Here is a 25782-nt window from a genome sequence, read left to right as displayed (position 1 = left end):
CTCTTCACTATGGTAATTCCGAAAAGACCATGTGACTCTATCCCAAGGCACCCAACAACTATTTAAGGTCTATACAGAAAAAAATGATGTAACTGATTCCGATCGTCTTCAACTTAAGCAGTAACGAAATTGGTCCAGGCCCACAATAAGAACAAACCGTCATCTCGACTCAAATATCTGTACGTTCAGTACCCAATCTGGACATTAAAAGGTAAAAAATTAAAAAGAATAAACACTGCGGGCCTACATGCGTTGCAGTTGTAAGTCAGTATCTTACAACCTGCATTCATTCTAAAAAGATGTTTCAGTTTGTTTTTTTTTTAATTATAATACCGCATGATTTTTGGCATCCATCCGCACTATGTGGTTGTAGTCGTTTGCTTGGATTCATTTCTTTCGGTACAAGTAACGCGAAATTTTACTAAGAAAAAAAAGTATTCTTTTGTGCATTCCTCTTATTTGTAGTACACTACAAGCGAGAGCTGGCATCTGTTTTAATAGAATAATCAATTGTGAATTCCACCATCAGATGACTTGTCCACAGACGTTCTTACCAGTCAGACAAACATTGAAAGTCCTGTGTCCTTCACTAATAAGTTTCAGTTTATACCTCAGTGAATAGTGGATAAATGAGGTTGGCCATTTAAGAAAAAGTGAAGGAGAGGTTGGAGATATTAATTTTGATTCTTTTCGACCATAAATTCATTAGAGACTGCGTACCAACTAGAATGTGGCAGATAATATGACACGTCGTATTCAAGGGAACAGTCTCAACAGTTGCCATAAGTGATTCAGGGAAATCATAGACATTTAAGTCTGGCTATTCAGACACTGATTTGACCCCTAACTCTTGGGGCACCAATCATTAAACCACCTCGCTTGGCATGTGTTTTACTACGGCGTTTCCTTGTTAATCTCAGGGAAAATTTTGGAAACCTTTGTGAACTCCTTATTGAAATCCACGAACTGAAAGATATGTAAATACCGCACGGAGTGGCCGAGCGGTCTTCGGTGCCATATCATGGAATGCGCTGTCCCTCCCGCCGAGATTCGAGTCCTCCCTCGGACATGGGTGTGTGTATTGTTCTTAGCATAAGTTAGTTTAAGTAGTTTGTAAGACTAGGGGCCGATGAACTCAGCAGTCCGGTCCCTTAGAAATTCACACGCATTTGAACATTTTGAGATATGTAAATGGATTACGAAGGGAGAAATTTATCTTCAAACTTTATGGAATTCTGCGTATATAGAGGTGACAGAAGAAATCCCAGAGTGTAAAAATAAATAGCAATTTCTTTTCTTCAATTATAACGCATGTATGGGACCTTCTGCGTTGTTGAGGAAACTTACGATGATCTCCCGTATACGTTATCACCGTTGAATCACCAGGTAGACATTATTACGAACGATGGAATAATATGAGCGAAGTTTATAATATATTATTGGCGTTCAAACAGCGTCATTTCTAAGACTCGAGCCTTTGAAATTCTATCTACCTCGTCAGGAGCTGTTAGCTGCTGAGGATGAAGACGACGAATATCTTATAAAACTGGAGTCATTCCCATGATGCGATGTCGTATTTGAAACAAATTTTCTACATCTTTGGCACTGAAAAAGACACCGCAATCAGAATGTGGTCAACGTTTTGAACCAGAAGGACGAGTAGCTTTCGTATGACATAAACTAAGGTATTTTGAAATCAGACTGGCTTGACGATGACTCAAACCTTCTCAGTACGACTGCAGCACCTTAACCGGAGCTCTCTCTCACTTGCTATTATTTAGCGATCTGTGCCGAAAGTAGCTCATACAGAATAGACACACACATGCGTGTACGTGCGTGGGCATACACACACAAACTCACACACACACACACACACACACACACACACACACACACACAGAGAGAGAGAGAGAGAGAGAGAGAGAGAGAGAGAGAGAGAGAGAGCAGTAGTATGAGCTCAGTACAAACGTTAAGTGCGACAGCACGGCCTCCCACGACGTGCTCAGCGCGACCATGGCTGCTCCTTCGCCGCCGACAAAGTCCTCTTAAGGTCTCCGCAGGCCACCCCATCCGCCCCCTACAGTACGTAAGATTAAAATTAAATGGCGTGTGTAATCTAGAGAACTTGGTTAATGTTTCGCAAACAACGAGAAACGGTGCTTACAACTTCAGTAATTTTAACCCCTCCGCCTGTTCCTCGGGTCCGTAATATTATTTGGCAATAAAGGTAGGCCTCTTTCGTCGGACAGTTAGTCAAGGCTGCCAACCTCCCGGCAACAAAGAGACGTCTTCGCCCCGCCAGGCGAATAACTGAATGTTTGTGACCGTACGCAGCAAATGATCCATCTTCCCCGAGTCTCTTCTTACGTAAAGGTAAAGAGAGAATACTCGAACAAAAAGCAAGCTCAGCAGTGCTTAGTATACCTAATTACTATTTTATACGTAAGTTAGCAACAAGGGCATATAGAGGGATTGTCTTATAGGGAATAGCATACGCATTCAGAAAATTCACTTCCGTTTTGTAATTGGTCGATTTTATTAGGTGTGTCCTACATGATTCACAAAATTTGCAACTCTGTGAACTATAGGACGATACAGGCAACCCTGTCGGAGGAAAATCCGCAACTGAGCATTACACCAGAGGCTGAAAATATCGTTATAGTTGTAAGATTCTTTTATTTAGAACACGATTGGTTTCGGGCTCGTATAGCCCAGAGCTGTGCTCTGCGCTCGCTCTTAATACACCGCGCTCTATACTAGTCCACCGCGGCGCTCGGGGTCACAGCACGAATTAATAACACCTGAAGATGAGCTTATAGAAACCCAAAACCGGTAGTGTTCTATGTAAAAGAATCTTACTAGTGTAGCGGTATTTTCAACCTCTGGTAAAGGACGACAGTTTCTTCAAACTGTTCTGTACAATAGTTTCACTGCGTTGCCGTTGTTCACTGTAACTCTGATAGAATAGGCGAACTACCAAACGGACAAACAGCGACCGTCTTGAAAACAATATTTCTGGGTCGGGTCACACAGAGGATATTGTCATCAGTGTAGAGTTATCAGAAAATCATCATGAGATAATATCAATACTTTTTTGACCCTTCCTCCTGGTGTGTTCAGTTTTTGATTACTATGTAAAGTATTCATATCGTCTGCCGATGATATTCAAAGACATCGAGAACAGTTGTGATACTACACTCGTGTGCAAAATCAAGTCAAAAAAGGAAATTTTGAAAGACTGCGTTTATTTTTCCACAAAACGGTATAAACAGGTGATAGTAAAGTAAAAACAACAAAGAGTAGGTACAGAACGTAATCAATCGCAACATGCATAACGCTAGACAAAAGTGTTCTTCGCTTTTCTTTTCAACTTAAGAGATATGCATGCACGTTCTGACAACTAATTAATGTGCTCAGTGTAGGGTGTGACCACCTCTGGCACCAATACAGGCCTGACATCGACGGGATATGCTGAGAATAATGTCATCAACCTCATCTTGATGCAATGACGCGCATTCTTCATGAAGAGCTCCTCAAAAGTCGTTGAGACTGATTAGTCGATGCTGACGTTATGGAACACATCTCCATAGTGCATCCCAGACGTGTTCTATGGGATTCAAATCGAGAGAGCGAGCAGGCCACGCCATGCGTGTAGTATCTCCCGTTTCTAAAGAGACATCAGCCCCCCGTGCTCTAATGAGGTCGAGCATTATCGTCCATCAGTAAGAAGCATGGACCCACAGCAATTCGCAACAACCGCGTATGAGATCCCAAGATCTTCTCGCGGTACCTGACAGCAGTTAAATCTTGCTGAATCACCAGCACAATTTCATGGTGTTCGAGTGGTCAACATAATCCCTGCTCACGCCATTAGGGATCCTCCTAGATATCGGTCTGTTTCCGCAATGTTTGGGCCCCAGGATCGTCTTCCACGTGCCTCCAGATGCGAATCCGTCGGGAATCACTCACCAGACGAAATAGGGACTCATCTGTGAAAAGAACACTGGCCCACTGTTAGACCGTCCAGGTGGCTTGTTGACGGCTCCACTCTAGACTTTTCCTTCTGTGAAGGCACGTCAGAGGTAAACAAACAGCTGGTGTCCAACAATAAACGCCACTCTGCTGAAGCCTTCTGTACACCGTTTTCCTCGATCCAACACATCCAGGGGATGCTGCGAGATCAGATGTCGTTGTAGTACAGTACTAAGGCGGTACCGTCGTGCCAAATAACGGTCCACTCTTTCTGATGTCGGCCCTGTTATGGTCTCTGGGATACAGTTTCGGTATCTCCTCATGCTAGAAACAATAGAACGATTCACATTAAGCATGGACCACATCAGCTTGCGACTCTCCTGCTTCCATCTTTCCCATAGCCCTCCACAGCAGAGAGTCTGTAGGCGTCTTCTCTGTACCATACTGCGCTGTCTGTAACTGGGTACATAGTGATTTTGAATGTAGGACTACCTTGGAAACGCTATCCCGCTTGATAAGTAAGCGCCCGTCGTCATTGTTGGCATGGATGTCCCTTGATCGGAATGCGATCTTTCGTGATGAACACGATCGTAAAGAAATGTGTTGACAGTTTCTGTGATTATATCGTGAATTAGATACAGGACGGGGAAATAGCAGTTTGTTACTCTAATTGTCAACACTAGTGTATTTGAGTAGAAATTTATAAAATTCACTTAATTTACCAGATTCTTTAGTAATAACATAAAAGCAAGTAGTTCTTTAGGAGACAAGCGGGTAAAAATATATGTTGTCTGTTGGAATACCTCATGCTACCATAATTTACTCAATCAAAAAATTTCTAGCTTCAAGTTTCTATTCAACAGACAGTTTACGTAAACAGCTTTTAATTTACAGAGCAATTGGCCGAATGACACAATACTTTTCTGTGTTGTACTGACGAAAGCGTTTTCTCAGCTTTTTAATTATGACGTAGGAACAGTATATGTGTAAAATCTTTACAAAACCACACACATTTGACAAATGCGTCTAAGCATGCATCATAATTGCATCGCAGATCACACGAATCTAGAAGCATGTTCAGAAGTGCCACGCTGCTTCAAACGTGCGATGTTGAAAGAGATTTGTGTGTCAATGTCATTATTGAGGAGTAAGATTGGAAGTTTGAAGGGATCTGCTTGCTGTAGTCACTAGTGAGCATAAAGTATGAACATGTCTACGTACAAAAAGTCTGCGAGGAGCTTTTGTTACAAACTGAGGAAGACGTCGACCAACACTTAAGTAATTTAGGAGCAACTCTATGGTACAGCAACTGAGAGGGAAAATAATTTAATTGTGACATATTTCTAAACTTTCGAGGCTGAAAGAGGAACTATACTCACCTATAGCCATTGACTCGTCGTAAATCTAGTGCCGGGAGCACACAGGAAATGCAGTACCCATTGGTTACATACCAGTCAACAGACCACGATCAAATGGGCTACCATCTCGATGCTTTACCGTCACATACTCCACTGACTGACGACATTTCACTAATGTGGCACGTTGTACTACTTTTTTCGCAATTTAAAAGGTGTGCAAAAAAAAAAGAAAAAACACGTCAACAAGCTTTAGGAACATGTTTCTTTTCCCTGCAGTAGAACAAAAAAGGTCTAGCAAACAGGATACCTAAAGAGTTGTGACACGTTTCCTATTTTAGTTTCTTATTTTTATTTTTTATTTATTTATTTATTTATTTTGCGCCCTGTATACAGGATGAGAAAATAAAAAGGGGGCAACTTTAGTTGGGCAACCCAACTTGCATCATACTCTCCTGATGCGGAATAAGTCAGCTGGGTTGCCTATTTTAGGAGCATGAAGCATAATCTCGGCAACTATTATTTGGCCCATCCTACGCAAGAGACTTTGTAAACAGATGCATGAGTAAGGGAAGTAGTTTTCCGACCCACAAGTATCATACACTTTGTCATGAAAACTAAAATTCATCATTACAACACGGTCACGTAGCCGTTGTGCCATACATTCATCTGAGTGTCTTACCTTTTCTGTGAGACATTTATTGTTTATATCAGAACGAAACTATTGAAACTCTTACATAACGTACCGGCTAGAAAGCTCATATAAAAATACAATAGAAAAAATTACATGTACACGACGAATGACTGCAACATTTTTCACTCGATAGCGAAAACAAGAATACTGGTGTACATACTCAAAACGGATCAAGAAGAAATGTGTAAAGAGTATGAAAACAAACAACATGAAGACTCACAAATCCAAAAAACGTCCAGAAAAGCAGAGACGAGAAACGGACAACTGGTTCTTAGTGGTTGGATGAATGCCGTGCTGAACGCAGCGAGTTGGTGACAAGCTAGGGAGTAAACGAAAAAAAAAATTGATGTGGAAACAACCGTCAGTTCTGTTACTTGTTTATCGCGGTCAAAAATGTTTGGATCACTTGCGTATCCCCTAAAGCGTGTGAGTTCAGATTCAAGGGGTGCACGGAATAAAAGAGTAAGCCTTCTGAAATTAAAGTATTAGGTTTACTGTGAAATGGGAACATGAACAAACCGGAATAACGGCAGTGTGTTCGGAAGTGTACATCTCTGCACATTTGCGAAATCGAAATCTGCTGCTATAATACTATGTTTACTATGTTGCCCCAAACTGCCTCATTCTGACATGCTTGGATGCCCTTAGTAGGATCTCCACGAGATGTCTTGATGCTACACAAGCCTGTCCCAGTTTTCGATGGCAGGGCTTCTGATGTCATGTAATGTGAGTGGGGGGTTCTTGCTTTAATTTTTGTCGTTAGCGCGTTGCTTCTACTGTGCCATCATCTCGGAGTGGCAATTCCACACAGTGTCCTCAATTATTTCCTGGATATATTTCCATTTTACCTCTCCCTGTAGCTTGTACGACCTGCAGCTCCCTCTTGTAACACCGGAAGTAACTCGTGTCTTCTCGTCAAATCCCCTCTACTTGACACATTTTTCCAGTATGTTGTTCTCTTTCCCGATTCTGCGAAGACCCCACTCATTCTTTATTATAGCAATCTTATATTTAACATCCTTCCATAGCCCAATAAGTCAAAAATTTCGATTATCTTTTCCAGTTCTAACAAATACATGATTCAGATCTAAACAACGCTACTGTGTATATACTGTGCGTAATTTATCTTCAAATTAACGGTGATGTTTGATAGTAGTAGATTTATTTTTGCGAGAAATGACCACTTTACCCGTGGTAGTCTGCTTCTTATACCCCCTCCCCCCCCTTTGCTTCGACGGTTACAGGAAATTTTGCTTCCAGTATAGAAAAATTACTTTATTTCGTCCACTTCGAGGTGCCCAATTTTGATGTTACTTTTCACGCTAATCTCATTTCTGACATCGACTTACTTCTGATCCATTATTCAACGATTCATACCATTCAACATGTCCTACAGTTCTTCCTCACTTTCATTTTTGTCAGCTATTCTTATCAATGATATCCTTTCACCCCACATGTTCATTAACATCTGAATCGACATTTTTATTTCCTTCATTCCTTCTTAGATGTATAGAACAGTAGAGTCACAAGACTACACCCTTGTGCTATATCCATTCTAATCCGACCACGTCATTCTTGTATTTTCATTCTTGCTTTCCTCTATTAGTTCTTGCACAAATTCTATATTATCTGCTTTTTCCCTATACCTTATATCTATTTGCCTGAGAATAGGAAATCTTAAAACAGTTTCCAAAATTCTACGTCAGCGGTGTTGCACTGTAGTTTCCTGCGGCTGTAAATATAAAATTTTATGTTAATTATTGACTGTACTGTTAGCTAACCAATTACGCTAAAATTGTCTGCCCTTCCTACAAGCAACGTCGCCCAACCCATCGTATATGACACTGCATGTACGGACCGCTAGAATCCCAGATGTTCTATATTCCACCTTTGTGACAGAACAGTACAGTGTATGGGATAAGTCTCTCTCTGGGGCCGAGGACATAGCAGCAACCCAGAGCTCGACCGCACATCCAGCACTGTAATTGCACGGGAGCGCTATCTGATCAGCTGTGGCGGCAGTTTCGGGAAGGCCCTGACCGGCTTTACGCTGATGGAGTACCTACAACCTACTGCCTACAACCTACTGCCCAGCTCGGCGCAGCGGTCACCTACTACCTTCATCGCTCAGCTCAGTGCCGATACGGCAGCGGCGGTAGCAGCCGCAGCCGGAACAATATCTCGCAACTTTCCTGCGGCCGCCTGCTACTTACGACCCATAGATTAGGGCGCTTAATGGGCCGCGAGAAATAAACCGGAAATAAGACGAGCTCCAAGAAATGTGCGCCGGTGACCTAGAAAACCAGCGGCCGGGGCAAGAGTCATTTGCTAGCAGCCGGCGGACGCCGGCCGGGTAGGCCGCTCCGCCAAACACGGCTGCAGCTGGCTTATTACAATAAAGCTTTCTCTACGTGGTTCACTACGTGAAAGGGTAAGTTGTTTTTCAGGCACGTATCTACAAATTATAGCACGTGAACTTGGTGCTTGGGACACTTCCGTGTAATTTTCAAACTGGAAATTTGTGTAAAAGTCTTATGGGACCAAACTGCTGAGGCCATCGGTACCTAAGCTTACACTAACTTAACTAATTTACGCTAAGGACGACACACATCCATGCCCGAGGGAGGACTCGAACCTCCGACGGGGGCAGCCGCGCGGACAGTGATAGATGTCTCAGACCGCTCGGCTGTTAAGTTTCACTTCCATCGAATTCTTGATACGTGACCCAAGGGAGTAGTAGTCTTAAATTCTCTTCATGCTTGGGTAATTTGAAGGTCACTGGAAGATCGCCAGTTTCAATCAGTACAATACAACTGTCAAAACAATTCGCAAAAGTAACATATGAAGAATTAAGCAGTTTCTAGGATGTTAAGTACAAAACATTTGTAAATTATTGCGGCTATTTGTACCTGAGACTATAGCGTAAAAGTATTGTAAGATATAGTCGCTGGTATGACTTTCCCTAGCAGCAAAATACGTGTCTTATTTTTATTTAAACTCCATAATTATCGATATAAATAAAAATATTATGTACCAATTATTGAAATTTGTTTTTTTTAAATCAATGTGACATAGTTTTAATTTGATTACTGGTCATATGAGAATATTAAAATTTGATGTAGAGGTTTTAAATGCCTTGTTGCTAAACAGAAATAAATAAAATTTACCAATAATAATCTTGAATCCGTAAATGTACATTATTAATTAAATAATGTCTTTTGTAACACGTTCTCAAATTGGACTGAAATTGATGCATGTATACTTCACCCATAAATAACATCTAATGCATGCGCCCCCCAAATTTCCTTATAAATCTTGCAAGCATTGTCACAGATATTACATATCCAGAAACACAAATTTTCACGTCAATCTGTGCAAGATTAGAAATCTGTATGGGACCAAGAGAAATTATTTTCTGCTTTGTCATTTGGGTCACGAAGGGATGAATTCTGTTTACATTAAATGCTAACCTATTTTCACTGAGACGACACAATTACAGCCAATGTTTCAAAAAGATTCATTTTCTAGTGTCGAAGTGTTTCTGTTCCAGAACTGGAAAATACTCTAATACAGTTGACACTACTAAATTTAATTGTATTCTCTTTGTGGAATAATGTTATTTTAGAGATATGTGAAATCTAACGATGGAAAATCTAACATGGCACAACAGGATTATGAATAGGATAGATTGCTACTTAGCACATAAAGGTGACCGAAAGTTTAAATGATTAGCAGTATTTTAATTGTGCTTTTCGGCGACTCAACGCCTCATCCATTTAGCGGCTACCTAGATCCGCCACAGACCGTATTATCAAATTACGTTACAAACATGTCAAACTCTGTTGTGTGGATCTTAACATATAGTAAGCTTAATATTTTTATACTGCCATTAAGCTTAACAGTCCTCAAGGGGAACAAATTAACTAACTGCCACACAGTGTCATAAAGTGATTATTTCAGATTTTAAAAAACCAAATATAACCAAATATGATTTCCTTTAAAAAGTTTGCAGGGGTTGTGGACCAATACATAAAAACAGGCAGTAGAAAAAGTCCCAGTGTCTCTACACAGTTCTTAGAAAATGTGCTACGTTTTGTATTACGAGGACAGACATGCAATACAAAAAAATCTACACGACGAAAAAGGTAGAAAGTTTTCTGCTACTTTGGAACAATTATGAGAGATGAAGGAAGCATAGAGGACATCAGAAACAGACTAGGACAGTGAAAGAGGGAACTCCTTGATAAAAGAATTATACTGCTGTCAAATATATTCCTTATTTTGCGGAGAAAGATTCTGAGAATGAATGTCTGCTGATACAATACTTTATCGAAGTAAATCATGGGATGTGATAAAAGTGGGAAAGAAGAGAATCCAATTCTTTGATGTATAGTGCTGAAATTTAAGTGAAGCCATCAGACTTGAAATGGTTAGGTCCTTCCCAGGATGGACGAGGTATGAAATGCAGGAGAAAATAGCAAGCAGCAAATAGTAGAAGCGAAACGATCATAGGATTATGGATGATGGGAAATGTGTTGGGGCACGACGGAATAATGTTCGTAGCACTACAGGTAGACGAAGAGAAAGAAGCTGTAAAGAGACAGAGATTGACATATATATAACTAATAATTGACGACTTTGGGGGTAAGTGTTTCTCTGACGAGAAACCATGGCAGACCGCATTGAACCAGTTAACTCATTTCTCCTCACAGTTTTCAGTATACGTCTTATTATGTATTTCTCCCCAAAACAGAGGAACACGTCCTATTCGTGTCAGTCGACTTCTGTTACCTTGTGGTTACTTACTGTTAAGAGCATTATCTCCACCCTCTCGCGGTTGCTATGTTTGTCCCTCAAAGGCACACACGAATGTTAAGTCCTCTTTCATCTAAAATCCTCGCTTCGTAGAAATTTCAAAGCCACTTATGTAGTCTGGGGACATCACATTTCTGTGTTCCTCGTATAACGGAGGGACGGTCCCTTTGCTAATTAATCCGTTTCGTGTGTACTGACAGCGTTAGTAAGTCTTGATCGGTCTTCCAGAATATTCTTCGCCTTGAATGACACCTCTCTGCGTAGAAATACCATACGTCAATGACACAGCGTCATTTCTCCAGACTTTACTGCGCTTTACTGCCGCTAATTCTGCGTCAAGGAATCACCAACACGTAATTTCACTAAACTCTTTGTGGTTGGTCAGTCAGTGTACATAGGAAATATGCTTCAAAATTAAACAGTAAATAAACAGGTAATCAGTTTGTGGCCTTCTTGTTCTGAGTCACCGAATGGAAGTTACTTAATACATCAAAATTGCGGGTACTGGCATATTGTACTATTAAAAGAAAAAAAGAAGAGTCCTGCAGATGTTCCTAAAGCTTTAATTGACTTAAGTCGTCAAGGAGATCAAAACGATAGAAATTAAACTAAATAAAGCATTTTAACAGTGTTATCGGCTGTATAAACGATGTGCGGTACACGGAGTAATAGTTATGCAGAAACAAGCAAAATATTCGTCCTTAGTAACATAAGTGCTAACCTTAAGACACGGGAGTTGGTCCAACGCTTTATACAGCAGCGTTTTCTTCGTCCTCGAAGCAGAAGTCATAAATCTGGAAGTGCCATTTCTGAGGCTTAATTAAGTACCCCAGCTTGACTTTCGTTCATTTGTCTGACAGAGATATGCAAGTCTGTCGTATGTTACATCATTTCCTCCTACACGTTTCTGCTCTCAGTAGCATGACCAATGTCAAATGCGTCACAGCAGACAAACCAGAAATACAGTTGCGTACATGCTTTGGCGACTCTGGTACATTTCCCTAACATTTGCAGTTATATTTGATGAGAGTGGCGATGAATTCATAAACACTGTCGCACTAACATGGGCGCCGACACAGTTCAGTTCCCTTTTCTTCACTTTTACCAACGCTTGAGTTATTATTTGGCTCATCCTCTACCAAACTCTGTTAAAGACAGTTTAACGTCGATCTCCATATAGTATTGGAACTTCAGTTTTTAATGTATTAACAGGGATATGTGTGGCTTATTTTCACTAGATTACTGTCAACTCCTACGACCGTAGGTATTTACGTGCACTCTGTCTATGTTTAACAAAGAAAGACAGAAATTATTTCTGGGGCTTTCTCTGTGTGAGGGTGTGTGTTACATAGTGTTTAACGCATAACAAAGACCACAAACAGTCATTGGTTCAAATGGCTCTGAGCACTATGGGACTTAACATCTGAGGTCATCAGTCCCCTAGAACTTAGAACTACTTGAACCTAACTAACCTAAGGACATCACACACATCCATGCCCGAGGCAGGATTCGAACCTGCGACCGTAGCGGTCGCGCGGTTCCAGACTGAAGCGCCTAGAACCGCTCGGCCACACTGGCCGGCTTTAAGCCCTCATTGTGTCTTTTACCCTATGTAAATTCTATGAAAAGGCTATAACTAACAGGATGTGATTTGTGTAAGTGATTCTCGGTTGACTTATCGCGTCAGATCAGGTCGCAATCTCGAGCTTTCGACGAAACCTTTGATCGCCATTGTCGAGAACAACTGACAGTCATGGCTGCTGTTATTGTGACTACAGGTAGCCCATACATGGCTTGTGGCTGGTCAGCGTACGCCATCATTATGTCATGCTGCCAAAGATAGTGTCGTCGACTGCGCTGGCAGCGCTCTGGTAGGAAGATAAACGGTTCATCGTCTACTCAGTGCCAAGAAACGCGTCTACGCAGCGCTGACGAGGACTTCACACGTCAATCGAATTTCTATATCTTCTTTTACGTGTTTGTCGTAAGTGAAGTGCAGACCTTATGTTTCAGTTCGCAAAATCATTTCCATACAATTCTGAAAAATTTTCGATCAGTTCGACACTTAAGTTTTACAAGCGTCCTTAGTAAACTAAGTCAAGCTCAATATTTCAGTGGGTCGTGTGGCACTGCGAAAGAGTGCTCCCCTGTCACGTGAGCTGCCCGTGTTCGACTGCCAGCAGAAGCATATTTTAAACATAGGTCATATACTATCATTATTGTGAAGCATACAATACATTAACATGCTGAAAAGTAATGCTTCCGAATTTTTAAGTGAAAACTCTTTAAAGCTTTTAAAATAAAACAAAGTTTATTAACGTTTTACATCGTTACTTTTCACATTTACTTATTTTGCAGCCCTGTGCCTCAAGACCGATCCGAATTGTAGCGTATGCCATGGTGGTTTGTAAAGTAACTATGTCGGTGCAAGAGAAATGGCGTGCCCCAATCGAGTTTCTAATTCCAAGAGTGCGTCTACACATGTAACACCCGCTCCTTCAGTTTGACAATGCCTGATCATATACGAGTACTGCGACATTTGCCTTGGGTTTGCTGCCACTTTATCATCCTCCATATAGTCCCACATGACGACATCCGATGTTCATCTATTTCCATACTTAAGGATTACCTTCGAAGACTTCACTTCGAGAGCGATGAAGCGGTGCTAGAGATGAGGTTGTGCCTCCGTCAACTAAGTCAATCGTTGTACAGTAACACAGTAACAATAGCAAAAAGTTTGTCTCTCGTTGTGAGAAACTTGTTTGTCTTCGAGGTGATTATGTTGAGGAATAACTATGTAAACACGAAGAATAAAGGTATAGAATGTTAATAACGTTTGTTTCATTTAAAAGCTTTAAAACTCTTTATATAAAAAAATCGGTCGCACTACTTTTCAGCGCGCTCTATTACATAAAGATGGATACAAAAAATCAGTAGGCTCGAGATCTGTACTAACTGGATTACTGATTCGAGTCACGTTTTGGTCATTAGTCTTCTCGTCTTTTTACTGATCGAATATCTACGTCATTTAAAAATAAAATTCATCACATTCAGGTTAATAAACACATATGTAATTGTCATTTTTATGAAAAAGCCATGTTTTTTTATTTCTAATTACATATCGCATACGAAAATTCAAGTTTTCAATGTAAAGATAAATTGTTAATTACCTTTGTTTAAAAATGTGCGTCAGCCAGACATTTAACCCAGGGCACACCTGTGTATGGCGAGCATTCTACCACACTGCCACGTGATCCGTCGGAAAATTTACCTTGCCGTAAGGTATTAAAGACGATTGGTAAACTTCAAAGAAGATTTTGTAGAGAAATTTTTGGAGTTTGGAAAACTGATGTTTGAATTTGGAGCGCCACATAACGTAATTACAAAAAAAATTCAAAAATTCGGCTGACGTGTGGTCTCCTTGTAAGATTATTGTCACCGTCCGTGTTATGATATTTTCTAACTTCTGCTGCTTCTTTAACAACATAATCCCACTATGTAGAAGCGTAAGACAAGACTTTATTTTCATTAAACATTATTCTGTGTTTATTTGTGATATGTGTTCGATAATTGCTGATTATGAGGTTTCGTTTGTTATCAGTCTATGATGTTATGTACAGCGATCGACAACGATGAGCACAGACAGACAGATGTGCAAAGTAAATCAGTAAGAATCGGCAGTTTTGCTCTAATTTTCTTTAGGTTGGCTTTTCGGCTTGGTGGGTTCTCTGGCTAATAGATTGCTGCTTCATCACATCACTCCGCTTTGTGATGTCAAGAGGGCCGGGCGACACTCAGTTTGCATTATAAAAGAATAACGTTCCGTAATCCGATTTTTATGCTCTGAAGGTGCAGCAGAATTGGCTATTCATCCTTTCAGTACAATATGGGAACCCTGTTTTGTCACAACTAAGTGTCTGCCAGTTGACTCAACAGTTCAAAAGTGGCTGAAATAGTGTGAAGGATGAGGAAAGAGCAGATAGCTACAGCTGATGCCAGTACGGAACAAGTCCGTGCCTTGATTCTGAAAAACAGACGAGTGATTTTTGACGATCTGGTGAACAATATTCTGATTTGGTCCTTTTAAAGATGCTTTAAGAGGCCGTCGCTTCAGCTCTGACAAGCAGGTGAAGGAAGCACTGCATACGTGGCTTGCTGTGCAAACGAAAACCTTTTTTAGGGAGTATCCATAACATTGTGCCACGGTGGACCAAATGCACTAAAAATCAGACCATGTTGAAAAATGGTCAGAAAAAATTGTGTTTACCTGTAATTAATTATAAAGAATGACTGTAAATACTTATTGGCTTAACCTCGAAGTTACTTCCACATTCACAACGAATCTCATAAATTTCACGTAACATTAGTCCGAGCCTGCCCTTAATCTGGCGCCGCATTACAGTAGTCTTTCTGAGTGTTTGGTAGACAGGCGTTGCACCTTTTCTTTCCCTATCTATTTTAGTGGATGTAGCACGGCAGGAAGTAAGGAATACAATAGCTAGATCGTCAGGTGATTATTCAACATTTTCGCGTTTTTGTTCCTTTAAGAGCCGTAACTTTATGTCTCGAATTCCATAGCTATTCCTTAGGTACACGTATTTTAGATGACGAGTTTCGGAATCCAGTCGCTTTGTCGGAGAGTCTAATACACGTTTATTTTATGCTGAAATGGCTCTTTTTGTTAATATGTATATTGACGCCAGTAATGGTGTTCGTTGTGTTCTACAAATTAGAGTGTCAAAGTTTTCTTTCCTACATTGACTTTCCTACGTTTGCAGATTTAGAGAGCCTAGAAGAACCTAAAAGTACCACTTATAGCGTTGTTCAGATAGTACACCGATACATTGATTGAGACGATGGCCCCGTATCCGGAAGGATCTTTGATTTTTCTACAGGGAAAGTAAATGTGCTCTTCATACAACAATTTTTCTGACCAGAGAAATTATTTTCGATGCGTTTTCAGCGGATGCTAATTCAGTATTCTCAGGACAGCTTTCACCAAACGTTTGATGTAGACTGGAACACTGATTTCCGGAATGCTAAGCCTAAACTACAACTTTAATCGTAACAGGGTGAGATTAACGCGACACGCATGTAGCAGCTTGAATCTATTTTTACAACAGATGTTGGAGACGCATAATGTTTCCGGTGAAACGAACCACAGCGAATCGCGACCGCCGCCGGCATTCTCGTACGTCATACCCATCCACATGTACACATCATGAAATAAAAATGTGTGCACTAAAAAACAGCCAGGGCTGCCGCAGAAAATTCATTTAGCAAATTAAACGACATAACAGGGCGGTACACGACATGCCTCTCGTCACAGGCCAACAGCTGATTTGGGTGTCAAGATTTTGATTGCTTTACCACTGAGTCACGTCTATTTAGATGGAGAATGGAAATTTGCTTTTCCATGTTTCATCGTCCATTTCCCATGACAGGATGGAAATAATAATTTTCTGCTGAAAATCGCTGTCGCTCTTGAAGAAATAGCAGTAAGAGCTGCTTACATACATTAGGATATTCCGATAGGGTAACAATGCAGCGTTTTTTGAATTACGAGGATATTCTGAAAACCAATGCCTTGTGGTTTATGTGTAAACAGCCCAATTTTTTAAAAATAAAACAAACTTTATTAACATTCTACATATTTATTCTTATTGTCTACATTTTTGAGTCCGCTCCTCAATTGATAGAAACGGAACTCTTTTATGATTACTTTGCTATCCGTCTGTTCTTTTATCTGTCTGTCTGTTAAACGCTCATTTCCCCGCGAATGGGTGAAAGCATCACGTTGACATTCATGTCACTTACTGAGATCTGTAGTCCCATGGCGGTGTAGTAAATGTAATTCGAATTGACTGTATGTCAAAGGATAAGGCCATTTGTGTCACGTTATTATTACGTTATTTCGCAAACTCACTCGTCAGAACTACTAGGGTACTTACCATTGACCTACGATCACGATATTTGGCAAGAAGCAACGTTCCACAGTAAAAGCAAAGGATAATATCCGGAAATTGTTAATTCGTAGCGACATCACATGAAAGAAATATTTTTTGTATAATTTGTTATGTGATTGTTTGTCTGTCCTGTTTTGACCCTTTTCATCACGAATGTTTCGACGTATGTCTCGCCGGTAACGTAACCCATAACAGGCACAAATCGACGAGATTTTCGATTCCCTTGATGGGTGAACTATTTGCAAACATAATTAGGTTTATAGTTAACCCTCGGTACGTGATTCCCACTCGCATTTAACAGAAATTTTTGTTTCTCAACCTAGTCATCATGGGGACGAACATATTTCTCCCAATGAGAGACCAGCTTGTTAAAATAATGAAAAAAAGAAACACACAAAAAACTTTTCTTGCGTAGACCGCAGTTTTCATCATGTTTACATCTTGTTTTGACGTCTAATGTAAGTTGCAGTCTAGTAAGTAAAACATATTATTATTAAAATTTTAAAAAATTTTATATATATATTTTTTAATTTAATAACACAGCTTTAACCATCTAATGCAAATTTGAGTCTAAGCAACAAAAACTTTGTATCTAACTATTTCTTTAATTGTCTAATATAAACTATGGTGTAGGCAGTGAAACCTTTGTGTTAATTTTAATAAGGTACGTTTACATCACTGTCCCCTTTCCAGATAATCTCAAGCTTCACAGAGACCAGTTTGTAGATACGATCACTGACTGAGACACAACGTCACACCTGTTTGCCCCTCTTCGTTTCTAGCGAAGTACTGGAAGTTGTTCTCTAAGTTTTGGAAAGAAATGACACTCGGACGGGACCTAGTCGGGACGACTGTGTGGAGAATGAGCGAATGACAGTAATTGTTACAGATTGTTACGGAACCATTGTTACAGATGTCACAGAACTCGTGTATGGTCTGGCATTGTCATGCTGAATGAGAGGCGAGTCAATTGAGGGCACGTTTTATCGGGTAGGAACTCGATTATAGCACAATGTTTCTCACATACGGACATGGTTACGTTACACTTCAGCACATTACACCCCCCAACTCGGAGCCGTCCACGGCCATAGGTTTGCAGCTTGCATCATCGAAGTAGGGAGACCGACCGAGTAATATGCAGGACATGTTATACGTCAGCCAATAATGATTATCAGTATAGGATAAAAAATTCGAAGGCTTTACTTTTCAGCACGACCGCGTAAAATCGTTTGTGGCGTTTCCATTGGAACATGTTTCAATTATAAAATTGTGATCCGCTATTCAGTAGAACAACGAAACTCTGTCATAAGAAATTACTTTTGTAGATTCCTTATTTAGTCGCTCCAGGCAAATGCTAGGATAATTCCTGTGGACTGGGTATGGCTAAGGATTGGGCATGGCTAAAGGCCTTCCCCATCCTTTCGTAAACCCAGCTTGATCTCCGTCTCTAAAGACACTGCTGTCGACAGTCGTTTTCCTCTTTTCAGTTTTTTCCACTCCGGATCCCGGTGCCTTGAACATTGAAAGGCTGTGTAGGATATGAAACGTTATGTGTAAAAATGTCATTTTTGTTGCAGAAAACTTTTAACTTGATCTTAATTGAGTATAAATTTGAAACTGTTCATCAGTTCATCCAGTCTGTGAAAGAATCTGTCAGCTTTGTGTCTTATTGAACGGATGCCTTCTTCACTTATTCTGCATATTTGTATACTATATTTAAGAAGTCATTTTCATAGCATATGTTTGTTATATAAATTTTTAACAAGATCGTATGGTATATTTAGCTGACCATCATCGAATGTTATCAGCAAAAAACGTATTATTTCTTGAAGCAGGATTTATTTTTCTTTTTACTTGCTTCCCCGTAAAGCTTTAAGGGTTTCACCTAGTGGACTTACTGGAACAATATTCCTCACTCGCTTCCCCAGCTGTCATTTAAGTACTACCACGAACAATATAAGGGAAGTCGGATCCTCCCAAAAAACACTAGCCACCACAAGTAACAATCCCGTTTTAATTCAAGTGCATCATAATTTCCTGCATAGTTCTGAGTAGAAATTTACAGATGGGACATTTTTTCCGGAAAATAGCTTTTTCACGGGTATATTACTTATTTTTCAGTGGCTTCTGCTCCATACTAAGTGTGAGCAAATAAATAGAAAAGCAGTGCAGTTCCAAAGAGTTACTTTCCGAGAAAATTTCTTGGACAGTTTATTGCCACCTATAGGCAATTCCGAAAAACAAAATCTGTGTAACAACAGTATATAAGATTTTAAGTCTTAGTGCAAACATCCTACCGCGTATTCAGCAGTCTTAGCTGTTTCAGCAGCAACGTATTTGCAACAGTGAGTTGACAATGGTGCTGTTTATTGGTAACTTAAAAAATGAATATAATGTATGTAAATCTTGTTACCGTATAATTTATCTTAGACTTACAAAGAATAAACGTGAATGTTTTAGATACTAACGTACAAATTAGCTACGTATATAACTTGCAAAATATGTTTCTCATTGAAAAGAACTACGCATAGCAAAACAAGACGACGGCCGTACGTAATTTGCAGAATTAAATATCTGTATTCAGTAAGTTTGCTTCCGGTATGTGACGGAGAGCTCTAAGCGAACTTACCTACTTCCCTTTCCCAAACACAAGTTGTAGCTCGATTTACCTTCGTAACTGTTATATATATGTATATACATGATGCAGGTTTATTATGACCTTGCTTGGACAACACTTTATTCTCGAAGAAGAATTGAGCATAACACACAAAACTTTTCTTGCTGCGCCTGATAAGGAAGTTGCATGGATTCCTCCTTTGACGCATTCATGCTTACGTCATGAATCTTTCATGTAACTTGGTGGGAGTATTTGAATATTGTCTATCTTGTCTATTAATCTTACGTGTTGAAGGTCCCAGACAACTGAGTGATCAAAAACTAGATGACCGAGTGTTTTTTAAGCTACCTCTTTCGTGGATGGATTATATTTCCTTAAAATTATTCCAGTTAATCTGCTTTTGCTAGTGGTCAACACAATCGTCCCATAAAACGACGATACGACATATTGATTTAAGCGCTGTCACAATCATTTTATTCTGCACATCATAAGGAAAGATTGTTGAAACTAGAAACTATTACTTTTATTAGCTACGTAAGCAACAGTACTTAATCATCTACAATTATTAGATTAGGAGTTGAGCAGGTGACTGACTGGGGGGACCTCCAAACTTTGTTAAACAGAAAACACTATAGAAACAATGTACAACAGAAAACCGTAGAGAACTGCATAATGCAGGCTCAGACCCAATCAAAAATCCGTTTTCACAGATTTCCCTTCCCTGTAGCATTAAGACACAAGCATACTGTTATGAGGCGCTTTGTTTTCCGGTAGCAAAACAAAAGTATCCCTTGTTTCCTGAAAGTTTTCTAGTGTATGCAGAAGGTTCGTCAAATCAGTTAATGTGAAATATTTCCGGAAGCTCTGATGATTTTCTCGAAGCTATATACATAAAGGGCAAATCATTTTCCTGTATGCTTAACGTTGGCAACATTTCATCTACCAGGAGACTGAATCCGGTATTTTAACATTATTCGATAATTTCTGAATACAAATTTACCACAAAAAAATCGTTCAATGTGTTTCACTCTTCTGTGTTTTTTATTAAACGGAGAATACCGAAAGATCGAAATCTGTGAACCAAGAAGGTGAGTTAAGAGCAACAAATAAAAATCAATAAAAGTAATGGTTTATAAAATAATGAGTGGAAATCACATAACTCAGTTGCACTTTTGGACGTCACCTGAGAGTCGTTAAAAATTACATAGTTGCGTTAAATACTCCCATCCTCGGCCCTCTCTTTGTATAAAATATATGCGAACATTATTATACTTAAAAATACGAAGGACTTTCTAAGTGATTTCGACCTATTTAATGACGGTCAATATACAGTGTTGCTGGGAAAGTACGGCTCTTTAGATGGCGTGCTGTGAGCATTCTGAGACGTATGAATTAATGACGATCACGGATATCACGAAATTTTAAGCTTTTCGTCAGTAACTGCTGATTTGAAGACTTGATCAAATATCTTATTCTACAAAGGTTAATCACAACACCCAGAGGCTAATCGGAACGAATGTCATGGAGGAGATAAATGCATCACTAGGGTATTCTTCCCTTTGTTTTCGATAGTTGAGGAATGAGCTGCTGTGTCAAAGCGTGGTACTGCATCCCACTGAAGATCATGTACGTCTTGGTCGTCCGTAAACCCGATACGACCGAGGGCTGGCGACAAAAATTCAAACTTCTTTGTCCTGTGATCGTCAGCTGGAATTTCCAGTGGTACTTGACATCGTACAGATTGCTGGATAGTATTTACATCACATGCTAAACAAACGTTTTGCTAGTTCAAAGCTTATCCCGTGATTGATAATTCGACATTCCACTTTGCTCAAAAGGTTTTAAGGCTTATTTAAACGCAAATGAATTATTTACTACAGTTTCTAACAAGAGATTACAAGTGGATTTGTAATTACTTGGCAAAGACTGTAGGACAGTAGTAAATGTAGCCTTCGCACTAGTCTTACTTCGCACCTAACAATCAGTAGTTGTTTCGAAACTTGAAGAACTGGTTATTGGGTGGAGAAATAAATAAAAACAATAGCTAAGGCAAAGTTTGGACACACCCATAATTAGCTCATTTGGAGCCAAGTCATTTCCTCCTGAGCACATTAAATAGCTGAAAAGCCTTATGACTATAAGAAACTGATTTCCCACGTGATTGTGTTTAGAAATGGTGAGTCCTTAATCGACCGTAGAATTTCATGTTATATTTCTCGTACCGCAATAATTTATTAATTCGAAAAGGGCAAGTTGCACCTTAATTTTGAAGTTACGTTAAAACCTTAAGTCCTCCATAACTCTCTGAGTAAGTCAATTCAGAGGTCGGCGGAAGGTATCGGCATATCTCCTCCGGTAGAACCATGCCTAGTGAAATTCTACTGTATTTAAACAAACTTTTGGGCTGAGAACTTCTTTTACACATAGCTATACGAAACAGCCATTTCTGTACAAACTAATAAAGGCCGTGCCACTCAATGAACAATCGCTCATTTAATGTTACAATAGCAACGCACTTCTTTCCATTTATACAAGACATTTATAGATACTATGTCAGTTTGGGTGCCCATGGTGAATGCTGGTCCCATCCATAGAGAGTCGGGTAGTCTACTTATTTGTAACTAAATCCTTTTTGCACTTACCCCTATCCATGCTAGTATTACATGAGTGAGAGGAAAACTACTTCACTGCAGCGCTTTGCTAGAGTATATAATTAAAACCCTGATCGCTACGAGTTGTACACGTGTATTCGGTAGTGAGAGACTACAAACTGGTACTTCCTTTCGAACTTATATGTTTCGTAACTGGAGGTGAGTCTCCGTGGCAACACGCCGCACCTCCTTCACGCTTCTCAGGTACATTGATGTATATTTGCGCCATACGTAAGACATGTTCACATTTTACCTCTTTCTGAATAAATGATTGTTTGTATGGTAATGTGGACAAATTCCAACAGCGATTGAAACTGGCGGCTTATCTAGACACAATATGAATTCTGAATTTGATACTTTTTACTGTGCCATTCAATAGTTTTCAAGTCACAGAAGGCTCATCATCAGATGGAACTGACACGACAACGTTCTTTTATTGATTAAAGCACCTAACAGCGAGTAAAGTGGTGTTGGCGATAGTAACAGAAATATAGGCATTAATGAACTTTCTACGAAACGAAAAGATCTTATGCTTTAGCGTAGATACATTGCGACGTGTCGTGGTATCTATGCCAATTTCTTTTTGGCAGCGTACATCTTAGCCGGATGAAAACTGTCGAAATGAGTTTGACAGGCAAAAATTTAGAATTTTTCATGGATAACACAAATCAGTACAATATCGGTAACTTAAATCGTAACGATATTTTGGTTTTACAAAAGATTCGTTATCATATGCCTACCCCTACATTTTCCAGAAAGTAAAGTTCTTGTAACACATTCTTGCGATGAAGAGCTTACAGTAAGTTATACAGTAAGTCGTGACAAGCTGAAAAAGTGGCCGACCGCGTACATTACCTATAAAAAAGCCATTATATTTTTAATTAATTAGAGAAATTGTGGACCTCCGTCGTAATCTCATGTACGCCCATCACCTTCCTAGGCATATTAATTTTTTTATGCTATTCAGTTCTATCGGCTACCTCATTCTTAGGAAAGCTTTACGTTTTTCGTTTATGTTTAGAATTTTTTTGTCATTTTACTTCATCAAGAAGAGAACGTTTGGATCCTAATATATGAAACGAATCCTGAAGTTTTGTTAGATGACACCGACTTGCGTCCGGAAAGGGGGAAAAGGAGGGGGGGGAGGGCAAGAGGAGGCAGTTGGCTGTTGCGCCCACCGCCCCCCCCCCCAACCCGCCCCCCTGGAATAAGGAGTACAGATTTCTTTATTGAGAACAGGATTCTTGTAGAGTGCTAGAAATCAGTGGATGCCCAACTGTTTTCTGTGGTATGATAAGTTTTTTGTACAATCCATAAATTTTAGTTTTTGTGGCATGACAGAACTGACCAACTCAGTTATATAAAAAATGACAGTTTTAGTCTCGAATCTGCCCTCCAACCCCTCTCCACCCAACGTTAACAACTAGCGCGACTCTCCATGTACATTGCAACTTCACTTGAAACTTCTGGGCTAACATGCCGTGCTCGATGTATAAACTTTATGCTAACATTTCGTCTCCGACTTCAGGAGATAACACCAGAGGTAAAGCGGCATTACCACTCAAGATGTCTCCCGCCGTCGGAGATGGAAAGTTACGACAGAGTTTTATACATCGACCCTGGCCTATTAGTCCATAAGATTCATCTGAGACTGTGCGAGAAATCTTCGTAGGTAAAGCAGCTTCATATCTGAAGATACCTCTCGCAATGAGGGATGAAACGTTAGGAGGAAGATTTAGACATCGACTGCGGCCTATTAACCCGGAATTATGAAGTGAATAAGGCAGAGGTCATGAGAGCTTGTATGGTATATTGCAACTGTACTTACCGCGTTTCGTCACAGGGTTATTTGGTAAGCGTGATAGCGTTATGGAGATGTTTAGCAAACTCAAGTGGCAGACTCTGCAAGAGAGGCGCTCTGCATCGCGGTGTAGCTTACTGTCCAGGTTTCGAGAGGGTGCGTTTCTGGATGAGATATCGAATATATTGCTTCCCCCTACTTATACCTCGTTAGGAGATCACGAATGTAAAATTAGAGAGATTCGAGCGCCCACGGAGGCTTTCCGGCAGTCGTTTTTCCCGCCAACCATATGCGACTGGAACAGGAAAGGGAGGTAATGACAAAAAATGGTTCTGAGCACTATGGGACTTAACATCTGATGTCATCAGTCCCGTAGAACTTAGAACTACTTAAACCTATCCAACCTAAGGACATCACACACATCCATGGCCGAGGCAGGATTCGAACCTGCGACCGTAGCAGTCGCGCGGTTGCGGACTGAAGCGCCTAGAACCGCTCAGCCACCGCGGCCGGCAGGTAATGACAGTGACACGTAAAGTGCCCTCCGCCACACATCGTTGGATGGCTTGCGGAGTATAAATGTTGATGTAGATGTAGATTAATTTATTTTTTAGATCGAGAAATTTTAGGGCCTTCGTCGTAGTCGCCTGTACGTCTCTCACATTCGTGGGCTATACAGAGGTCTTTTTTTATGATTTTTTACATTTTTAAGCAGCGACAGCAACTGATGTTTATATAAGGATATACAGCCTACAGTTGCAGGTTAACTTTATCGTTTACGTAGGTTTCAACGTTAGTAATAACGTCTTCTTCAGAACCTTTTTTATGTCTTTCGGTCCCATCTGCTAGACCATTTTTTTTCTAATTAATTAAAATGTGTATCCCTTTTTGTCAGGATGGAGAACTTCTGAACACTTGTATCAGTTTTGAAAATATGTAAAGCGCATCCCTAATTTTCTTTTGTGCATTTGTAGCTTACATAACTGTATCTTGCGATTCTGAAGGAGAAGGAGCTAGGATGTTTGAGTGTTGCGAAAGATATTGGTCCCCGCGTCGAGAACGCGTTTGCGAATCGCCTTTGAGAAGCACGTACGCTTCGCAGTGACTGCGCCGCGCAGCGCCGCGGCGGTCCGCTCTCGTGCGTGGTCGCCGGCTTTCTGCCGGCCGGGCAGCGCAGCGCCGGAGCGCCGCCGCCCCCGGCCCCGCCACCACCGCCGCCGCCCCCGCCGCCCCCGCGCGCGCGACGCGCCTCCCCTTCCCTCCCCTCCGCCACCCGTCCGGCGCCCGCCGCCGCCGCCGCCACCCCCTCTCCCCTACCCGGCGGCACCCCCTGCCACCCAGCGGCGCTCGGCTGCGTCCGCCACCCCCGGCTCGGGCGCGTTCGGCGCCCTTCGGCGCCCCCGGACCACAGCGGCGCGACGCCGAGCGCCAGAGTGGTGGCAGTCGCGGAACAGTGAGCAGCAGCACAGCCGGCGCACCGCACCTCCGCGACCGACGGCCAACTGCGCATCACCTCAGCCGCACAACTCCACACCGCCCCCCGCTCTCACGTTCGTACACACGCACACACCTGCTGCGACGATGACGCCGGTGCGCTCGGCCGTGCAGTGAGGAAGCGACCGCAGCTGCCGCCGTTAGCGTGGGCGCCCGACTCGTGCCACGGTTTCTCGCCCGCCCGCCGTTCCCGAGGCGCGCGCAGCCCAGACAGAGCGAGCAGCAGCAGGCAGCAGCCGCCGCACAGTAGCCGACCGGAGCCGGAGCGAGGCCAGGCGGAGGCGCGTGTTCTGTTCGCGAGTAGCTCTATGCCTGCAGCCAGCCTGCTGCCCTACCTGCCGGTGACGCTGAGCTCGCGCTCCCCGACCGTTCCCATGCTGGCCATGTCGACGCTCATGATGCCGGCGGGCCCCGCCG

The 25782-nt window shown here is 41.2% G+C and overlaps 1 protein-coding gene across 1 annotated transcript in view; it reads right to left on the bottom strand.

Moving 5' to 3' along the window:
• The window catches only part of LOC124613334 (twist-related protein 1-like), a 118700-nt gene extending 93319 nt beyond the window's left edge, over positions 1 to 25381 (bottom strand). Inside the window, exon 1 of the mRNA XM_047142030.1 lies at positions 24965 to 25381. Within this exon, the coding sequence (XP_046997986.1) occupies positions 24965 to 25381 (417 nt within the window). The remainder of the gene's footprint in view (positions 1 to 24964) is intronic.
• Between the last annotated feature and the right edge of the window lie 401 nt (positions 25382 to 25782).

The sequence above is a fragment of the Schistocerca americana genome, chromosome 4 (assembly GCF_021461395.2).
Source record: "Schistocerca americana isolate TAMUIC-IGC-003095 chromosome 4, iqSchAmer2.1, whole genome shotgun sequence".
Lineage (NCBI taxonomy): Eukaryota > Metazoa > Arthropoda > Insecta > Orthoptera > Acrididae > Schistocerca > Schistocerca americana.
Note: the sequence above shows the minus strand (reverse complement) of the source record. Positions and strands in the feature narration are given on the sequence as shown.